At 39.6% G+C, this 21,248-nt stretch overlaps 1 protein-coding gene across 1 annotated transcript; it reads right to left on the minus strand.

Moving 5' to 3' along the window:
* Positions 1–17,536: 17,536 nt before the first annotated feature.
* Positions 17,537–20,965, minus strand: LOC104218075 (protein FAR1-RELATED SEQUENCE 6). The gene is made up of 2 exons (XM_070171452.1): positions 20,856–20,965; positions 17,537–19,743 (listed from the first exon to the last, which is right to left on the minus strand). The coding sequence occupies exons 1-2, from the start codon at positions 20,931–20,933 to the stop codon at positions 17,656–17,658; spliced, it is 2,166 nt and encodes a 721-aa protein (XP_070027553.1). The 5' UTR covers positions 20,934–20,965; the 3' UTR covers positions 17,537–17,655.
* Positions 20,966–21,248: the final 283 nt, after the last annotated feature.

Below are 21,248 nucleotides of genomic sequence, written 5' to 3' on the forward strand. Positions count from 1 at the left end.
ATTTTAGGACAGTATTATTCGGCCTGGCAACCAACGTCTTTTGTCTTATTGCCTTGTCTCTGGATTGCCCTTTTCACATTTTATGTTGTACCATTTTGGCAACTGGTAGTAAGCTCTGAAAGACCTTCCTTAAAACATAAATTTCTAGAAAAATTCTTTTAAACAAAGAAATGAAAAGATAGAAAAATGAGAAAATCTTTCTGAACAAATGATGGGTAAAAAAAAATGAACTTATCTGGGTGATATAACTGATTCCAACGATCATGTTGTGCATTCCGGATTAATCAACCCAGTCTATTTGTGTCGATCAAACTTTCTGATGTCTTCACTTGCTGGGGATAAATAGGTGCCCAATTCTTTGCAAAATGCGGATCTTTTCCGTCAATCTATCTTGTCGCCTTATAGTGCCCTTCGCGGGGTTTTCACTAACAAGGCTCTCTCATTTCTCACAACTCCCATCGCCTTATGGTGCCTGTGAAGGTTTTCACCGATAAGACTCTCTCATTTTGTATTTCTCAGCTTACGTCGCCTTATGGCGCCTGTGAAGGTTTTCGCCGATAAGACTCTCTTATCTTATTTTCTCAGTTTGGAATTGGAGTGTTGCCGATAAAATTTTTCTCTGCTGAGAATTCTTATGGCTATCAATTCTTTCAACTCATGATCCTCATTCAGTCGAGGATCGGCGTTTTATTCTTGGTTTTCATTTGCCTGTCTTAACACCTCTCGGATACTGATCGGGAGGTATTTTTTTTTTTTGGACATCAATATAGGTTTTAGAAGAAAATGATATAAAATTCAAAATAACTTTGATGGGTAAAGTATTACAACTCTTGGAATCAAACTTTTTTTTTTCAAAATTTAGAAACATAATTTCTGCCCCAGTTTTCTTGCTTGGGGATTTTTCTTTTGATTTTTTTTCCTTTTTTTTGTTACCTTATGACCGAGCCGTGAGGCGCCTACGTATCCTCTTTGAGGAATCAGGTCGAACGTAGTTCACTGACTCCTTTGTTTTCTTGCGACCTTCAAAAAGTTTTTTTTTCATATATTTTTTCATATTTTTTCATTAATGATTCCAAGAGAGGGGTATAAAAAGATAAGTATGGCTCAAAGGGGTAAAACAAAGGTTAAAAGTGTTTGGATAGAAGAAAGAATTGCCTCCGTTATTTCATTATCCGATAAGCACTAAGTAAAAACAAACAAATAAACAACAAAAGAAATTACACATAATATCTTTTGACTGCATCAGAATTGATAGCCATGTCGACGCATCTTCCTTCAACATCCGTCAGACGTAAAGCGCCATTGGATAATACTCTGGTCACAATATACGGCCCTTGCCAATTCGGGGCGAACTTGCCTTTTGCCTCAATCTGATGTGGGAGGATCCGTTTCAATACTTGTTGCCCTACTTCAAATTTCCTGGGGCGCACCTTCTTATTGTATGCTCTTGCCATTCTCTTCTGATATAACTGGCCATGACATACTGCTGCCAATCTTTTTTCATCCATTAAACTCAGCTGCTCTAGTCGGGCTTTGACCCATTCATCATCGTCAATCCCGGCCTCAGCGATAATTCGAAGGGAAGGAATTTCAACTTCTGCTGGTATTACTGCTTCAGTTCCGTATACCAACAAATAAGGAGTCGCACCTATTGAAGTACGAACAGTAGTGCGGTATCCTAACAACGCAAATGGTAGCTTTTCATGCCATTGTCTGGATCCTTCAATCATTTTCCTCAATATCTTCTTTATATTTTTGTTGGCTGCCTCAACTGCTCCATTCGCCTTGGGCCGATACGGGGTGGAATTACGGTGTGTAATCTTAAACTGTTCACATACTTCTCTCATCAAGTTGCTGTTAAGATTAGCACCATTGTCCGTGATTATTATTTTTGGGATCCCAAATCTACAAATGATATGGGAATGGACAAAATCCACCACTGCCTTCTTGGTTACAGACTTGAAAGTTTTGGGTTCAACCCACTTAGTGAAATAATCGATGGCTACCAGAATGAACCTGTGACCGTTTGAAGCTACCGGCTCGATAGGCCCAATGACATCCATGCCCCATGCCACAAATGGCCATGGTGCGGACATTGTGTGCAATTCCGTTGGTGGAGAATGAATCAGATCTCCGTGTATCTGACACTGATGGCATTTTCGTACGAAACTGATACAATCATGCTCCATAGTGAGCCAATAATATCCCGCTCGCAGAATCTTCTTTGCCAACACATATCCGCTCATATGGGGCCCACAGACTCCAGCATGTACCTCTGTCATCACTATCGTGGCTTGACCTGCATCAATACATCTCAGCAATCCCAGATCTGGGGTTCTTTTGTACAACATTCCTCCACTGAGGAAAAATCCATTTGCCAGTCGTCGAATGGCTCTCTTTTGATCTCCGGTTGCCTGCTCCGGGTATATCCCCATCCTGAGGTATTCCTTGATATCATAAAACCATGGCTCGCCATCCATTTCTTCTTCTATTATGTTGCAGTAGGCATGCTGATCACGAACCTGAATATACAATGGGTCAACATGGATTTTGTCTGGATGGTGCAACATCGATGCTAAAGTGGCCAAAGCATCGGCAACCTCATTGTGAACTCTCGGGATGTGTCTGAACTCCACTGATCGAAATCGCTTGCTCAGATCGTGCAAACATTGTCGATATGGTATAAGCTTCAAATCCCGTGTTTCCCATTCACCCTGGATCTGATGTACTAGGAGGTCCGAGTTCTCCCAAGACCAAGACGTCCTGAACATCCATGTCTGCAGCCAATCGTAGGCCCAAAATACATGCCTCATATTCAGCCATGTTGTTGGTACAATAGAAACGTAGCTGAGCTGTAACAGGATAGTGATGTCCTGTTTCTGAAATAAGTACTGCTCCTACTCCAACTCCTTTTGCATTAGCAGCCCCGTCAAAGAAAAGCTTCCACCCTGGTTCCTCATTCAGTTCTAACTCCTCTATATGTATCACTTCTTCATCTGGAAAATACGTCCTCAAAGGCTCGTATTCTTCATCAATAGGATTCTCAGCCAAGTGATCGGCCAATGCTTGGGCTTTCATGGTCGTCCTCGTCACATAGACAATGTCGAACTCTGTGAGTAATATCTGCCATTTTGCCAATCTTCCTGTGGGCATAGGCTTCTGGAAAATATACTTTAATTGATCCAGACGTGAAATAAGGTAAGTAGTATGTGATGACAGATAATGCTTAAACTTCTGTGCTACCCAAGTTAGAGCACAACATGTCTTCTCAAGTTGAGTGTACTTATTCTCATAGACTGTAAACTTCTTGCTGAGATAATAGATGGCTTGCTCTTTTCTTCCTGTGATGTCGTGTTGACCCAACACGCAACCAAACGAATGATCCAGGACCGTTAGATAAAGGATTAATGGCCTCCCCGACTCAGGTGGAACCAATACAGGTGGATTGGATAAATAACCTTTGATCTGGTCAAATGCCTCCTGACATTCTGCCGTCCATTCTATCGCGGCATCTTTCCTCAGCAATCGAAAGATGGGTTCACAAGTTGTTGTGAGCTGAGCGATGAATCTGCTGATATAGTTCAACCTTCCCAACAGACTCATTACTTCTGTTTTGTTCCTCGGTGGCGGCAATTCCTGGATGGATTTGATCTTTGACGGATCCAACTCAATGCCTCGCCGACTGACGATAAATCCTAACAGCTTTCCAGATGGAACACCAAATGCACATTTGGCTGGGTTGAGCTTAATGTCGTACCTTCGAAGTCTTTGGAAAAACTTCCTAAGGTCTGCTACGTGGTCTTCCTGACGCTTGGATTTGATGATCACATCATCTACGTACACTTCGATCTCTTTGTGTATCATATCATGGAACACAGTAGTCATTGCTCTCATGTACGTTGCCCCAGCGTTCTTCAAACCGAATGGCATTACCCGATAACAATAAGTCCCCCATGGCGTAATGAAAGCTGTTTTCTCTGCATCTTCTTCATCCATCAAAATCTGATGATACCCAGCGTAGCAATCCACAAAGGAGCCGATTTCTCGCCCGGCGCAATTGTCGATCAAGATATGGATATTGGGCAATGGAAAGTTATCCTTTGGGCTTGCCCTGTTCAGATTACGGTAGTCGACGCATACCCTGATCTTCCCATCTTTCTTTGGTACTGGCACCACATTAGCCAGCCAATCAGGATATCGAGAGACCCGAATAACCTTTGCTTGCAGCTGCTTGGTTACTTCTTCTTTAATCTTCACACTGATATCTGTCTTGAACTTCCTCAGTTTCTTCTTGACGGGAAGGCATGCCGGGTCAATGGGCAATTTATGAACCACTAGCTTGGTGCTTAAACCCGGCATGTCGTCATACGACCATGCAAAAACATCTTTAAACTCAATGAGTGCTTTGATTAATTCTTCCCTGATGCCAGGCTCAATGTGGATGCTGATTTTGGTTTCTCGGACATTATCCGCATCCCCTAGATTTACAGCCTCGGTGTCATTCAGATTAGGCTTGGGTTTCTCTTCAAATTGGCATAGTTCTCGGTTTATTTCTTCGAAGGCTTTATCCTCATCATATTCAGACTCATCGTCATAATCGATCTCTTGTATCATTAAATCAGAGTCAGATTGATTTATTAGACTAGGTCGAAGATCCGTCGTGCATGCCATGTCATTAGAACCAGTAAAAAGAGAACTGTTCAGAAAGAGAAAAGAATAAAACAAAATTAAAATGAGACAAGAAAAGAATTTTATTAAAATGCGGGGTAACAGGGTTCACACTTTTACAAGACAAAATAAGATTTGGATTACACACTGAATAATCCGAAAAACAAGAAAGCAAAAATCAAAGCCTACTACCAGGACTCTCCCCGAGTAGGAAGAGGAGTAACCGTCCAATTGTTGGTTTTGGCCTTAGGCCCCTTAAACTGTATGTCTGTTCCACTGGAACCCTCTCCGACTTCTACCATATTGACATCAGTGAACAATCTTTCGAAGCTCTGATTCAGATCCCCGTCAATCCCAATCAATGGCCCGAGAACTTTCGGGACCGGTGACCCCTTGGCGCTTGCTCTAACAAAAGATCTTGAGAGACGTGGCACAGGTTTGGGAAGAAACCAAACTTTCTTCTTCATTTTCCGCGCTCGTTTTACATCTGCCGCAGTCGGTTTGAACCCCAACCCAAAGGTCTCCAAATTCTTGGGCAAGGAAACAGGTTGAACAATTCCCTGAAGTTCAGCTCCCAAGCCTTTTCCTGGCATAAACCCATTACCCAGCATTTCTGAAACCATCATAACCGTTGCGGAAGCTATCCTAGGATGCTGAATGATTTCACCCTCGGGGATCTTGTTTGCCGACACTGCATCAAAAATCTGGTAGACCCAGGGACCTTTGTCATCATTGGTCTCTATGAAGGGTACAATGGCGCCTCCTACGGTGCACGCAGTGTCCTCGCCGTGCAACACGACCTCTTGTCTATCCCACTCGAACTTGACCATCTGATGCAAGGTGGATGGCACTGCTTTGGCTGCATGGATCCACGGTCGTCCCAACAGAAGGTTATAAGATACCGTAGCATCTAATACCTGGAATTCCATGGTAAACTGGACTGGACCGATGGTCAACTCAAGTACAATATCCCCCACGGTGGCTGTTCCATTTCCGTCAAATCCTCGGACGCAAATACTATTCTTGTGGATTCTTCCGTGGTCGATCTTTAACTAGTTCAGAGTGGATAATGGACAAATATTGGCACTTGAGCCGTTATCCACTAATGCCCGAGTAACTGCCGAATCTTCACATTTGACAGTTAGGTAGAGAGCTTTATTGTGCTCCGTGCCCTCCACTGGCAGATCATCATCTGAAAATGTTACCCTGTTCACCTCGAAAATTTTGTTGGCAATCGTTTCCAGGTGATTTACAGAAATCTCGTTGGGCACATGAGCTTCATTCAGTATCTTCATCAGGGCCCGACGATGTTCATCCGAATGGATTAGTAATGATAGCAGTGAGATCTGGGCCGGTGTTTTCTTCAACTGTTCGACCACGGAGTAATCCTGCACTTTCATCTTCTTTAAGAAATCCTCAGCTTCTTCTTCTGACACAGGTTTCTTTGTTGCAGCTGGATTGGGTCTTCTCAACTCCGCCGGAGCAAAACACCGTCCTGATCGAGTCAGTCCCTGCGCCTCACAACTATTCTCCTCCACTTGTTGTCCCTTGTACATCACCACTGCCTTCTCGTACTTCCAAGGCACGGCCTTGCTATCAATCACTGGTGTTTGGACTACTGGTTTTATGATGACCGGTTCCCTGCAGACCCCTTTCACAACAACCACGGGTGCAGATGATGCTCCCGTTATTACCAACTTGGCTGGTTCTGGTTTCCTTGTAGCGGCAGATGGATTCTTCCCCAATATCACCACTGGCTTGACATCTTCCCCCTTCAACTGTACCCCTGCTTCCTCATCGATCGATTTTTCTTTCGGAGTGGCACGGATCATCATCACTGTCTGTGAGGGTTTCTTCGGCTCCCCTCCTTCGTGCACAAGCTCGATCATGTGGGCTTCAGGGTGCTTTGGCAATGGGTTCTGGTTAATGTTGGGTGCCTCCGGTGCCTGTACCTCGATCTTGTTGGTATCAATAAGATCTTGTATTGCATGTTTCAGCCTCCAACATTTCTCGGTATCATGTCCGGGAAGCTCCCGAACAATATTCACATCTTACCGAGTGATCCATATTTTGGGGTAAGGGATTTGGTAATCTAGGCTCAACAGGATTTAATAAACCCAACTGCCTCAATTTGTGGAACAAGGCAATATAAGTTTCCCCCAACTCAGTAAAAGTTCTTTGCCTCTGCAATCTTTCATTTCTGGCGGCCGGATTTCCCCTGAAACCCATCCCTGGAGGGTTCCTGTAGGCTCTTGGTGGTGGATAGGTGTTTTGTGGTGGTGGGTATGTGTTATGTGGAGGTGGGTATGTATTGTGGGGAACCGGCGCGCGCCATTGTGGGCGAACCGGAGGTTGGGTGTATGTCTGGGCTTGATGGACGGTGAAATGTTGTTCTTGTGGTTGGTAGTAGGGTTGTGGAGGGTAATTTGGAATGTGTGGGTAGTTTAGACGATGGGGTCTGGGTTGGTAATGAGGGGAAGGACCTCTAGATCTGGACCAATTGTCGGCCTCTAATGTCGTGACCTCCTCTCTCCTTTTCTTCCCTAGCGCACCTCCCGTGCCGCTCTGAATGGCCTGAGTTGTTGCCTTAATTGCCGAATAACTCAGGATCTTATTGGACTTAAGTCCCTCTTCTATCATACCTCCCATTTTCACCACTTCATTAAATGATTTGCCAACTGACGTCACCAAGTGACCAAAGTAAGTTGGCTCGAGAGTTTGTAAGAAGTAATCCACCATTTCTCCTTCTCTCATTGGGGGATCAACTCTGGCTGCCTGTTCTCTCCATCGGAACCCAAATTCCCGGAAGCTCTCTCCGGGTTTCTTCTCGAGCTTTAGCAATGTGAGACGGTCTGGGACTATCTCAAGGTTGTATTGGAAATGTCCTGCGAAAGCCTGTGCCAAGTCATCCCAGGTGTACCACCTGCTCGGATCTTGTCTTGTATACCACTCTAATGCCGACCCGCTCAAACTCTGGCCAAAGTAAGCTATCAATAGCTCATCTTTGCCCCCTGCTCCCCTCATTTTGCTACAAAAACCCCGTAGATGTGCCATAGGATCGCCATGCCCTTCGTATAAATCGAACTTGGGCATCTTGAACCCTGCTGGTAATTGAACGTCAGGGAAAGGGCATAGATCCTTGTAAGCCACGCTGACCTGGTTACCTAACCCGTGTATGTTCCTGAAGGATTGCTCCAGGCTTTTAAATTTCCGCATCACCTCGTCCTGCTCTGGGCTCTTAGCCGGCTTTTCAATCTCCGCCGGGACCTCAAAGTGGGGATTATAGGTATGTGGCTCGGGTGCTTTGAATGTGAGTTCAGGGGGGTAATATTGTGTATCGTGAGCCTGAAACAGTGGCTCACTAGATGATCTGTGCAATGGGGCTGGGGGAGGTGCCACAAAGACGGGAACATTTGGTGGAGGAGGGTTTTGAGTGGGTGGTGGAGCTTGGGAATCATAAGCCTCTCTTCCCTGATAATAGTGATGGCTTGGGAAACTTGTTGAAGGACCGGGAGAGGGGTATTCCGGCGTGTGTACTGGTTGGAGGGTAGGAGTAACGGGTAGTTCTTGCCCCTTCTGGGCTCTAGCTAAGGCTATCTGCATTTCATTCATTTCTAGCCTCATTTTTTCCATTTTCTCCAGGGCTTCCTTCAGCATCTGATTGGCCGTTTTTTCTGACTCAACGCTGTTGTCTGACCCAGTCATGCTTTCTGGTATAGGACCTTTTGATCTTGTTTGATAATGGTACGGTGCCAGTACGCTCTAACAACTAACTGATATTGATTGGAAAAACAACAAACTTGTCAGTGTTAGAGTCTTAACATATATTGTAATTGCACGTTAGGGGGATGCAATGCTCCTAGGCAGTTAATCATTTCTAACATGTTTTTGCTCTGACCGCATGCATCATCCCGGCTTATTTTTGCTCTGACAAATATATATATATTTTATAATTACGTATATATATATTTTTATAATTACGGTCGAATCCTATAGAGATTGCCTACGTATCGTGACCCCGCATGAATCAGACCAAGCGTAGTTCGTGCCATAAGACCAAATTTTTTTTTATTACTCAAAATAATGCTATTACAAGCCATCACAAAAAAAAAAAAAATACAGACTTCATATATATATATATATATATTTTGAGAATGTTTGAAAAAAAACATATGGGTAGACAACAGACTCGAAAAACAAACAAGTGCAAGATTGAACTAGGGATACATTAAAGCTTTGAATTTTGGTGCCCGCGAGGCATTATTCGGCCTTTCCGCGGGCTTGGGGGCCAGGCTTCTTTTGCAAGCTTTTTAGTTCCTCCATGATCTGATGGACATAACCCATGACTGAGGCAAAAAGGATATCACGAGGCATCTCTTCACATGTTAGGCACTTCGTGGTGATATAGCGCCCTATCTCATTGATCCTACCCCTGATTCTATCCCTCTCTATGCACAGCTGTTCTATCCGTTGATTCTTTAGTCCCAATATTCGAGTATTGTCAATGAGCTGCTCTTGGAACCTCTCCATTTGTTCTTCCATCCGGGCTATCGACTCATAGCAGCGTTCTCTATCTGTTCTAGCATCCCGGGCTTGTTTGAGGACCCGATTATTGAGAATGGAGTTTATCTCTCTCAATGTCGCAACACTCATTTCGTAGTCCCTTTTTACTTGCCATAGGTGCTCTCTCCGTGATGTTGTAACTGTGGCCCACCTGACCCGCATTCTTGTTATACAAGCCTGGGATCTCTCCAAGTCTTCTCGGCTTTGGCTGACTTGATTTCTCAATTCCGCTATCAACCTTTCATCAGAGCGACGTTTCTGTCGGTCGCTATCACTCTTACCGACTTGGCGAATTCGGGCTTTCAGTGCCTGGTTTTCTTTGGCTAATTTGTTCTTTTCACCCTGCTCTGAGGCTACTTGAACGTTGTTTTCAAACATAAGCCTTTCAATTTGTCGCTTCAGCTTCCCGATTTCAACCCGGTAGCCTTCCTCTCTCACTAACCAGCCCCACTGTTCCTGCGAATCATCCGTAAATTGTTGGACGTGAGCTCTTTTAGCAGGCCTCTGACGAATCTGGAACCTTTTCCCGAACCAAACATCGTATTTTGGGTCTACCTCACCCTTAGCCAGCTCTCGAACCATAGTCTTGGGTTCAAGGAATCTACATTCGTGCCACAACTTTCTAATTTTTCCTTCGGGGAACACGACTCCTGGACTCAACTCAATGGCGTGCTTGCTTAGATCCTCATCAGTGGGAATTACCTGAAATCTTCCTAGTTGGCGCAGTACCCGATGAGGAGCATATGGCTGGATGCTACGAAGTCCCATCAAAAGAACATGACATTCCTCGGCCGCCATGTATATTACCTCAGTATCATTCAACCACCCAAATGCCCATTCAACTTGGTCGGCTGTTGTTGACCTCAATTGTGCAAGCCATGCTTCGACGCCTTCGGGAAATATGACGCCTGTCATTCGTTTCTCAAAGCCGCTAATGCAGTTTCTCTCAGTCAACCCGTGGTTCATGTATCCCACTCGGTGATGGAGGTGTTCTTGCATCCACAGCTGGAGTAACAGATTGCATCCCTGAAAGAACTTGCCTCCTTCTCGGCATATAGTTAAAGCTCGGTAGATTTCGGACAAAATCAAAGGAACCACAGTACTGTCGGTTCTTTTGATTGCAACATCGGCCATCCCTACAAGGCCTATCTCTATTTTTTTATCTTTGCGGGGACAGACCACAACTCCCAGAAATGCTGTGATAAATGCCAAAGTACGTCTTGCTTCCCACTTGATTCTGTTCCCAGTGTGAATTAATCCGAGGTTTGGTTCTTCCAAACCCTGAGGAATTCCGTACCGTTGATACAAGAATTGGAGAGTACAACATCCCTTCGACAAATCATCATTCTGCACCTTCCGACTAATGCTTAGCAAATCCAAGAACGCGTGCGGAGATACTGGTCTTGGTGAAAGTAAATACTGCCCTCTTAGTTTCCCATTCAACCCCGCATATCCGGCGACTTCCTCTAGTGTAGGTGAAAGTTCAAAGTCAGCAAAACGGAACACGTTGCGGGTTGGGTCCCAGAACGGTATTAGAGCCTCGATGATATCTGTCCTTGGCTTGATATTCAACAGATCGACAAAACCTCCCAAAACTCTTTCCACTATCTTTATACTATCTTTTTCCATATCATTCCACCACATGTGGAGTTGCAAAGGGACCTCGCTACAGACTGAGAATGGTTTATTTTGACTTGTGCTCATCCTGCACATTTATTATAGTGATTAAAGAAGGAAAAACTTTTATTTGACTTAAAAACTATCTATATTCTAAAGAAATATTTTTTGGATTTTAATTTTCTTTTTTTTGAAAAAACTTTTAAGGAGAAAGGAAATATTTTTGAACTATTATTCTGAATTTATGAAAGAAATACTACAGAAAAAAATATTTTTGAATTTTCTTTTGAATATCTTTTAAACAAATAATTGGGATTTTGAGATTAAAAGGAAATATTATTATTTATTTTTTTTTTAAAAAAATTGAGGTCTAAAAGAAAAACTTTCTAAAGAAGTGAGTAATGTTAAATATTTTTGGATTTTTTTTTGAATACGGTGAGCCGAAACCAAAGAGGTTTGCCTCTGATATCATATCCGGTGAGAATCAGACCCGCGTAGTTCAGGCTATAAACTAACTAATTTTTGAAAACAAACAAATTTTTCCTTTTTCTTTTATAGCAAAAAAAAACTATTTTCCTTTTTCATTTTTTTTTGAAAATAAAGCAAATTAAAATAAAAGACTTATTCCTACACACTTTCTGCTTTCTAGGCAAACAAACAATTCTAAAAGTAAAAATATATATGTTTTTTTTTCAAAATTTCGGCAGCATTTCGACAGTACTTGGACACTGATTTTTCTAAATTAATCATCTAACTCTCCACTTGCTATTTTTATTTTATTTTATTTTAAATTATTATTATTATTATTATTATTATTTTACACTCCCGAGACTCAGAAGCCGGTCAACATGCAAGACCGAGCAAATAAATGCACATAAAACAAATAAGATGCATCAGGATGGTCTTTATTTCAGGTTGCTAGCCCTAGACGGACTCAACCCCTGTGTTGAGTCCCCTAAGTCAAAATGCACATGATGCAAATAAGCGTTCCTATTAGGGATCCGGCATGAAGCTGAGTTATTCTAGGTTCAGAACTTGGGTGTTTGTTCTAGACCTGGCTTACCCGAGCGGACAGCTCGAGCCGAGGGGGAGGCAGCGTACCGGGAATACAGAAGTTTCACCGGCTTTGCAACTTATCCAACCTCGTTCTAAATTGGGAATTTAGACACTATACAGAAAAGAAGTCACACGAAGTGCACCCTTCTTCATGATTTAGAAGACTCAGAGAGGAGATGGGTTTCGGCACAGCTTATATACAGTTCACATAAGATCAAAGCGGTAAAAGCAGTTAATTAGCACATTAAGCACAGATCATGTAACAAAATCAAACGAAGCCAAATACAACAATTATTCCAAGCTCGAATTCTGAACCCTGAACCAGAGATTCTGGGTCCGTTCCCCAGCAGAGTCGCCAGAGCTGTCACACCTCCTTTTTCCGACCCCGCGAAGGGCGTAGGAGTTTTTTCCAATTAAAGGACAATCGAAACGGGATTTATTTATTTCAGAGTCGCCACTTGGGAGATTTAGGGTGTCCCAAGTCACCAATTTTAATCCCGAATCGAGGAAAAGAATGACTCCATATTACAGTATGCGTACCAGAAATCCGGATAAGGAATTCTGTTAACCCGGGAGAAGGTGTTAGGCATTCCCGAGTTCCGTGATTCTAGCATGGTCGCTCAATTGTCATATTTGGCTTATTTATCTGATTTTAATACAATTATGAACCGATGTGCCAATTTTAACTTTTTACCACTTTATTATTATTATTTTTAAAATAAAAATAAAAATTGTGAACATCGTTTAAAACATGTCTTTGGATTACGTCACATGAAATGCACCCGCAATCCGGAACACATTTTTATTCAATGTTTTAGGATTTAGATTTGGGTCGCATGAAATGCGCATCCGAGTTTAAGAAGGTAAAATTAATTAAATCGCGCCTAAAGAGTCTAGCGCGTCATTATCTTTGGGGAAGGAAGTGAAATTCACTAAACAATCCATCCCAAATTCTAAGTAATTTTTTTAAAATAATTAAATAAATAAATGAGATTGGAGAATCCTGTAAATTTTTGTATTATTTACATCTATTTATTTTTAGCGAAATCCTTCCTTATTTTAAGAATATCCTTTAATGACTACCTTTTTATTATTACTAAGTTTGTCTATAAATATAAAATCAATATCTACATTCTTGAAAATAACATATTAAATAGAAGAGAAAAACAAATATTAACAGAAAGTAATAAAAATTATAATCATAAATACAATATGGAATTGTCAAAAAATAAAATATAAAAATATAAAAAAAACTAATTATCCCATAGTTGGATTAAAATTCAAATTGTTAGTAAGACTTAAGCTTATTGAAACTAATTATTTACAAATACTGAAAATTGAAAGAAAAAAAAACTTGATTACTAAACCATATTTCTAAAAAAATTAAACAATTTAACCTTAACTAACTTTGTTTTAATTCACATCATGTCCTAATACTTGATTCGCAAACTAATTCATGTTTTAACTGAAATTAACTACATGATTCCGATTAACTTATCGTTGACGAAAAACCTTATGAATAAGGAACTTAGTCATTTTTTGCCAAACTGATTCAATAACGCCATTTTTACGTTATGTCTTCTATTTTTTTATTATTAAACAGTTTTAATTAGTAATCAGGCTTAAATATATTTCCTAATAATCTGGTTAAGGCGTTATTTAATATGTCGCTATAATATGCCTAGTTATGCCAAATGACAGTGATTTACAGAATAATAATACATGAATAACCTAAATACAATACAAAAAATTAAATTAAACTAAATTAAAAATTTAACACTCCATTCTTCATTTCAGCTTACAAAATGCCAAAATTACAGTTGTGTACCTGATATTGTCAATATAAGAAGAAGAAAGTCAGCAACGTAATACGTAACACAGCAACAGCAACAATAACCAGCAATAACCAGTCAACGAAAATCCCAGTGACAGATTTGAAAAATTCAAAATAAAATCCAGGAATGCCGAAAATAACGGACAGAAACCAAGGGAAATTTTCAGATTTTTGAAAGGCTAGTTAATCTTCAACCCTTAATTTCTACACCTGTATACCAGAATATTTATCAGGTGTGTACTACTTTCTCTTCTAATTTTCAACTTTTTTTTTATTTTCTTTGTAGGTTTTTTCTTTTCTTGAGAGTTTCAATGTTTTTTCGGAATAAATGTTCAACTCCTTTTTTTCTCTAATCTCTCTTTTTTTCTGTCTGTCTCTCTATCTGATTTCAAGACTTCTACTTATATCCCATCCCATAAATCTTTTAATCAATTAAAATCAACCCATTTTCTCTACCAAACCCATTATCTTCCCACTCATCCCCATTACATTAAATAAAACATATCACACCACCCCATTATATTTTGTCCCCCATGCCTAACATAAAATAATGCAAGATTTCCCCCACTAAATTTTGTCTTGTCCCCCCTTTATATTAAATAACCATATCACAACCCACCCCATTTCATTTTGTCCCCCATGCTTCAAATAAATAATTACAAAATGTACAATTCCTAAACTACCCCTCCGACCCTATTGCAAATTACTATTTTACCCCCGAAAGTACTATAAATTACCAAACTACCCATCAGCTATAACACATCAATTAATCAAACTTAACCAAAATATAGACAATATGATTAATTTCTAACAATGTTCAAACAACAAATTTCATGAACATGAATTCTTCAACATTTCAACAACAAATCACATGAACATGATTTCTTCAACATTTCAACAACAAATCACATGAACACAAATTGAACAACAAAGAACAACTAAAATTTGATTGAACAATATTTTAGCAACAAACAATCCTATTTTCGGATTCAACAACAACAACAAACAAGTATATTTAGATTTCTAAATTCAATAATATTGAACTTAAAATCAACTCTAACAACATTACAACAAACAATTCCTATATTAAACTTTAAACAAGATTATGAGACAAATTCAAGAAATAATCATAAATGATAAACAAGAAATCAAACTATACAAAATTCGGATTCAAGAACAATTAAACAAAGTATGGACATGAATTAAATTTATTTTGAACAAAAACAACATGACGGATTCAAATGATTAAACCAACATACTTCTCTATCACAACTAAATTCTTTTAGGCAAATAACAAAACAAAACCTAAGAAGAAACAATTATGAATTTAAACTTGAACTTTAACAATATTGACCATTTTTGGAAAATACATAAAATACATAAAACAAATTGAGGAAACAATTAGTTAAACTTTAATTTGTATCTAACTAACATTAAACTAACAACATTTACCTAAACAATAAAACAAACATGAAATAAACATGAAAAATTCACCAAATAATGAACAAACTAGAAAATTATTTCAACGAAGAACAAACCAAACAAGAATTGAATCATTTATCGATTTTGGATCCGAAAAATACCAAACAAAAATATGGACGATAAATGAGATTCAAAAACCAACTAACCGGAAATGAAACGACGAACAACGACCAACCAACGACGAACTCGGACAGTGATCGACGACATCGACCAAAACTCATCCACGCGAACTCGACTGGACTGAAGCAGTAGCATCCGCTACTGCTGGACATCGGCGCTTGAACTGAATGACGAAGATGAAGCAGAAACAGTTGACGATGAAGAGAAATGGACGCAGCAGCAGCTTAATGAAGAAGCCATCGCGAACTCGACTGGATTGAAGCAGTAGCATCGCTACTGCTTGTCATCGGAGCTTGAAATGGACGCAGCAGCAGCTCGGACGCGAGTAGGAGCAGCGGCGACGGTGTGGTTTGGACGATGAAGCAGCGGGCAGTCCATGGTCGAGCTTGAGCTCGTCAATGGAGAAACAACGCTGGGGCGATGGACTATCGTGGTGGTTGTGTCGTTTGGTTGTTTATGTGTGTGTGAGTGTGACGACGTGAGGGGGTGTTCGTGGGGGAGGGTGGTCGACGTTGCAGGCTGGGGTTTGTGGGGGGAGGCAGCCATGGATGGGGTGTTTTGGAGTTTTGAGGAAGAAGAAGGAAAATGAGGGGGGGGGGGTGGCGGATGACTTAGTAGTTTTAGGGTTTTTTCTTCTTTTTTTTTTTTGTTTTTGTTTTTTTTTGTTTATAAAATAATAGGGGTGTTGGGTTATGGACTGGGTCAACCCAGTTCGAAATGGACTGGGTTGTAGGGAAGATTGGGCCATTTTTTGGGCCTATGGCTTGAAATCGAAGAAGAGGCCCAATTCCGACTTTCTTTATATTTTCGCTCTCTTTTCTTCTTTTATTTTTCTAAAACTAAATTATAAAAATACTTAAACTATTATTAAGAACTAAATTAAGTTATAAAAGCGCAAATTAACTCCCAATAACAATTAACGCACAATTAAGTATTAATTAAGCATAAAATTGTATATTTGGACATTAAATGCTAAAAATGCAAACGATGCCTATTTTTGTAATTTTTAATTTTTGTAAAACAAATTTAATTACTATCAATTGTAGAATTAAATCCTACATGCAAAATGCGACATATTTTTGTATTTTTTATTAATTTAGCAAATAAACACGCACAGACAAATACAAATAATTATTCAAAATATCACAAAATTGCACACCAAAGAAAAATCATTTTATTTTTGAATTTTTTGGGAGTAATTCTCATATAGGGCAAAAATCACGTGCTTACACATGAAAAGAAAGTATTTTTTTTAAACAAAAAAATATTTTCTTATATCATGAAAAAAAACTCATTTGTTGAAATGAAAAAAAAAATCTATCCATAACATGAAAAGAAAGTACTATTAATAATATTTTTATTTAGGGTGAGGGTGGGTGGGTAGGGAAGGAGACAGGTTTTGGGATTGGGTGGGTGGGGGTGGGTTGGCGGGGATGGAGAATACGGTGAGGAAGGTTGAGAATGAGTTTTGAAAAATATTTTCCCTTCTCTTGATAGGGAAAATATTTTTCTCCGATTGGATGAAAATGAATTCATGAGGAAAATATTTTCCAAAACATTTAGGCCAACCAAACAGAGGCGGATCCAGGATTTGAAGGTTATGGGTTCCTACTGTAATCTCAAATTAATATGAAATAATAACTGGGTTCACAATTAGGTACTCACAAATATTTAGAGGATTTCTTAATATAAATACAGGATCTACGCAAGCAAACATGGAAAAATATTTTCCCAAAAATGTTTTCCTTTCGTACCAACCACACCCTATGACACTTTTTGTTTGAAATAAGTGGCACTAGTATAATGTGTAATATACCCGTATACAATGCTTGAGGAGCTTTTATTAGTATTTTTCATTTTCAAAGTGCATTATAGGTAGTCAATAGCCTAAACATAGCAAAAAGGAAACTAGACAAACACAAAAAGAAGATTATTCCTTTTCTTTTCAAACTCTGGGAGAAAATAGAACTGGTCGGATAAGAAAATACAATACATGAGCTGATGCCTATAGAAGAACAAATATCATGCTATAAATGCCGTTTTACGTTTGCTCAAGTAAGTTACAAAAATAATTAAGTTCTCTCAATTTCTGAGTTCCAAAGAGAGTGAATTTTGTTACTCAGATTTTCATTTTTCACCTGGAAAGCTTAGAAAAGCAGGGCTATTAATAGTAAATTAAAGAAAGCGGGAGAGATGTAAATGAAGCAAAAACTATATGTATTAATATCAACCCAGTTCTATAATCATTATACACAAGAAGATATTCAGACACCCCTCGATTACATCATTACAAGGACAGAAAGTAGATACGTTAATTACAAAGAATTTTTATTTAGTTTTTCTTCAATGTGGTGAACTCTGGTCAGAGACTCTTCAAATGCATTTAGAGCTACTTTATAATGATCTAGGGATATCACCCCTTCTTCCACAACTTGTAATGCACTTCTATACAACTGGCTAAACCATTGAACGTGTTCAGTAGACTCAGTAGAACTGGATTCAAGATCTGATGCACGTAATCGCTTGTAATCCCTTTTCCATCGTGATAAAATGTACTTTGAAGGGATCTCTTCCACACCATTGAAGTTCAGTACACACAAAGCGTGCCTGCACAGATATCCATAGAAGTTGAAGCAGCTGCAAATACAACGAACTTCGGCTGCTCCTCTGTTGTACAGAACTTCATAATCCCGTATCTCTCTCCTATTTCCCTCTCCCAAAACACGCTCCTTCACCAAAAATATTACCATCTGCCCGTCAACATGTAACTGTGTTGTGCTGAAACAGGAATACATCTCCTCTACCTCTAACTGAAATCTTTTGAAGATCTCTCTAGTGTACACTTTTGAAAGCTGCAACTCAAAGGAACATCTTGTTTTGAGTTCAGTGTTCGAGTTTCTCGACTCTGTATCTGCAACCGCTTCTTCCTTGTACTTTTTCTGCAAAGCTAATTCGTATTTGTCAAGAAACTCTTTTAGAGGAGTTTGCTTGTGCAAATATTTATCGAAAAAAGCAGTCAATGTCTCATTAGACCTGGCAGTGGCCATTCCAGCAAAAAAAGTGTCTTTCAAATAAACTGGAGCCCATTTAGCTCGGTCATCATAGAGTGAAAGAAGCCACTGATGATCACCAACTCCAAATCTTTGGATCATAAATCTCCATGATGCTTCGAAATCAAATGGCTTCAGAGCCTCATATATTGTTTTAATTAATGCCTTTCTAATAGCATCATAGTTACGCAACCCTCCCAACTTTTCTGGAACTTTCCTCATGATGTGTGATAAAGCAACACGATGAGAAGACCTCGGAAACACCTCACTGATTGCACTCTCCAAAATCTTGCATCTTTCTGTAATAATTGTTTGAGGGAAACGTCCAAGTGAGCAGGTGAGCCAAGCTTTGAACACCCAAACATAAGAGGCTTGTGTCTCGCCCGCAAGCAGGCCACAGCCCAGCAACACTGATTGACCATGGTGATTTGTGCCCACAAATGCCACAAGAGGAATCTCATATTTGTTGGACAAATATGAATTATCAAAATAGATCACATCAATAAAGTAAGCATATGCCGCCCTTGACCTGGCGTCAACCCAGAACACATTACTCAACTGCCCTTCATCATTCAGATCCATCAAGTAAAAGAAGTTTGGGTTTGTCAATTGCATTCGACAGAAATAATTATACATGGCTTGCGTGTCTCCTTTTCTTAAATTCAGCTTCTCGTGACAATCAGATGAAGTTTTGCACCTCCTTGCACTAAAATTGGCATTCCTATTCGCACCTGCATCAATCACAAGTGCCCGATATAACTTGATTGTTCGGACTTCAGCATCACAGTTTGAATCCAACTTTTTCTTGTTTCCAGCACCTGTCTTCTTGATAGACTGGTATGCTTTTGCACCTAACAAATGATTGTGTTCAAGAGTAACTTCAAGTACTCTCCATCTTTTGGAGTCCACCATTCTCATCCTCATCATTGCAGGACAACCAGTTCTAGTTTCCTTGCGCAGCCGGTTTACATCTTTAATCCTCTTAAAGCCCTGGCTGCTGCAGCATAGTACTGCACCATACTTCTCCCTGCTATTTCTTTTGAACCAAGAATTTTTTACTCTAACACGAAATCCAACCTCCCTGGCATAACAATTATAATAGTTGTAAGCATCATCATACGATTCAAACTCCATTCCTACCGCTGGGGCAACAAATTGCTTCTGCCCATCAGTAAAACCATTTTGATCATCTAACCCATCTGACTCTATTTGCCCACCATTTTGAGAAAATAATTCATCCGACTCAATTTGCTCACTGTTCTGGTCATCTAACCCATCTGACTCTATTTCTTGCAATCTCCCACTGCCTTGCCCAGTAAGATCTAGCTCACTATCAAGAGAAGCTTCTTCCATCTGAAATTGGGATGTATCAAATAGATGAAATATATTAGAAAATTAAACATCTACTCATTAGAACAAAATCATGCAAAGGCCGATCAGATTATCTGCTTGTAATAATAAACAACTTGGTTATATCACAAGCAATCTCAACCTTTTTGTCAAGTAACACTACATGGGACTTGATTTTGTACCTTAGGCTTAAATTTAAGATGGCAAAGGGCGTCGTCTCATAATAAAAGCAAACCATTATCACTTAACATAGGATGAACTAATAGAAGAGCAAAGTGACTGCAGAACGTCAAGCCACATTAAACAATGCATAATAAGTTTTTCCGTATGATACTACTTGGCCATCCTCCGGAAAACATTATACAACAAAAGAAATCTCAACTAAACTCTCATTCGACGAGCAGATTGCAGTGCTTCCAACCGCGAAATATTGAAAATAATCAATTTAGCAACTGTCAAAGACTCTGTGAGTTTGTACTACTTTGTCAACCCCACCAAATGTAGGTCAACATCCTCTCACAATCATGTTCTTTTAGCTTGAACCTTCATGCAGTGGAAAACCAATGAACAACTGCTTCGGGCCACACACTACAAAGAACCTTTGGAAAATCTTCAACATTTTAACGACGTATAAACACTAAGAAGAACCTTCAGTGAGCTCTATATTTATATATTGTTATAAATATTAACTATCAAATTTTCTAATAATCTACTAACTTAAAGGGCTCATTGATAGGGTACAAATCCAAATTCCCAAAATAAATAAATTGGTGCACTATAATTATTAGCTGTTAGAGAGATTAATTATCAAGCTTCCCAATTTACTAACTAAAACACAAATGGCACATAATCTGAATATACGAGGTCTTTTAAACAAAAATCTAAAATGCTTGGGTTTGAACTTTTTAGAGGTTGAAACCAGTGTCCGTGATAATCAGAAAAAGTAAATAAATTAAATTTATTATAACATAGAAGAATTAATTTTATGTCCGAAGAACTATAATAAAAAGTCAAAATTGATGCTATCATTATCCAGTGGAAGCGGAGTAGCAGTTGCACACTGGAAAAGTGGAAGAACATAGAGAGAGGGGGCGGGGGGGGGGGGGGGAACTTACAACTGAATTTCGCCGGAAAGGATGGGGAGGAGTGGCCTCGCAGCTGACCGTCGGATCATGAAACGACTCTTGCGTCATTTCACTTGCGGGCCAAAAACGATTGAATTAGGCTCGTTAGATTGTGTTTGGGCTTGAACTGGATATAGGCTAAGAGGTAAAAATAGCACGGGCTAGCCTGTTTTTGAATTGGTAATTAAAAAATGGCTAGCGTTTGCAAAGTCATTGAAAAATAGTCACTATTTTGCTGCAACATGAAAAGTTCCAGCATAATATACTGGAGATTGGTGCATCCGTGTATAAACTTTCAGCATATTATGCTGGACCAATGTATTATACTGGAACTCCAGTATATTATGCTGGAAGTTCAATATATTATGTTGGAATATTTTACGG

Source organism: Nicotiana sylvestris, chromosome 3, assembly GCF_000393655.2.
Source record: "Nicotiana sylvestris chromosome 3, ASM39365v2, whole genome shotgun sequence".
Classification (NCBI taxonomy): domain Eukaryota; kingdom Viridiplantae; phylum Streptophyta; class Magnoliopsida; order Solanales; family Solanaceae; genus Nicotiana; species Nicotiana sylvestris.

Excerpts from the sequence above, each read along its gene's own strand:
- LOC104218075 (XM_070171452.1), bottom strand. The coding sequence starts at position 20,933 with ATGACGCAAGAGTCGTTTCATGATCCGACGGTCAGCTGCGAGGCCACT. Across the intron at positions 19,744-20,855 it reads CTTTCCGGCGAAATTCAGTT|ATGGAAGAAGCTTCTCTTGA; the intron begins GTAAGTTCCCCC and ends TCCCAATTTCAG.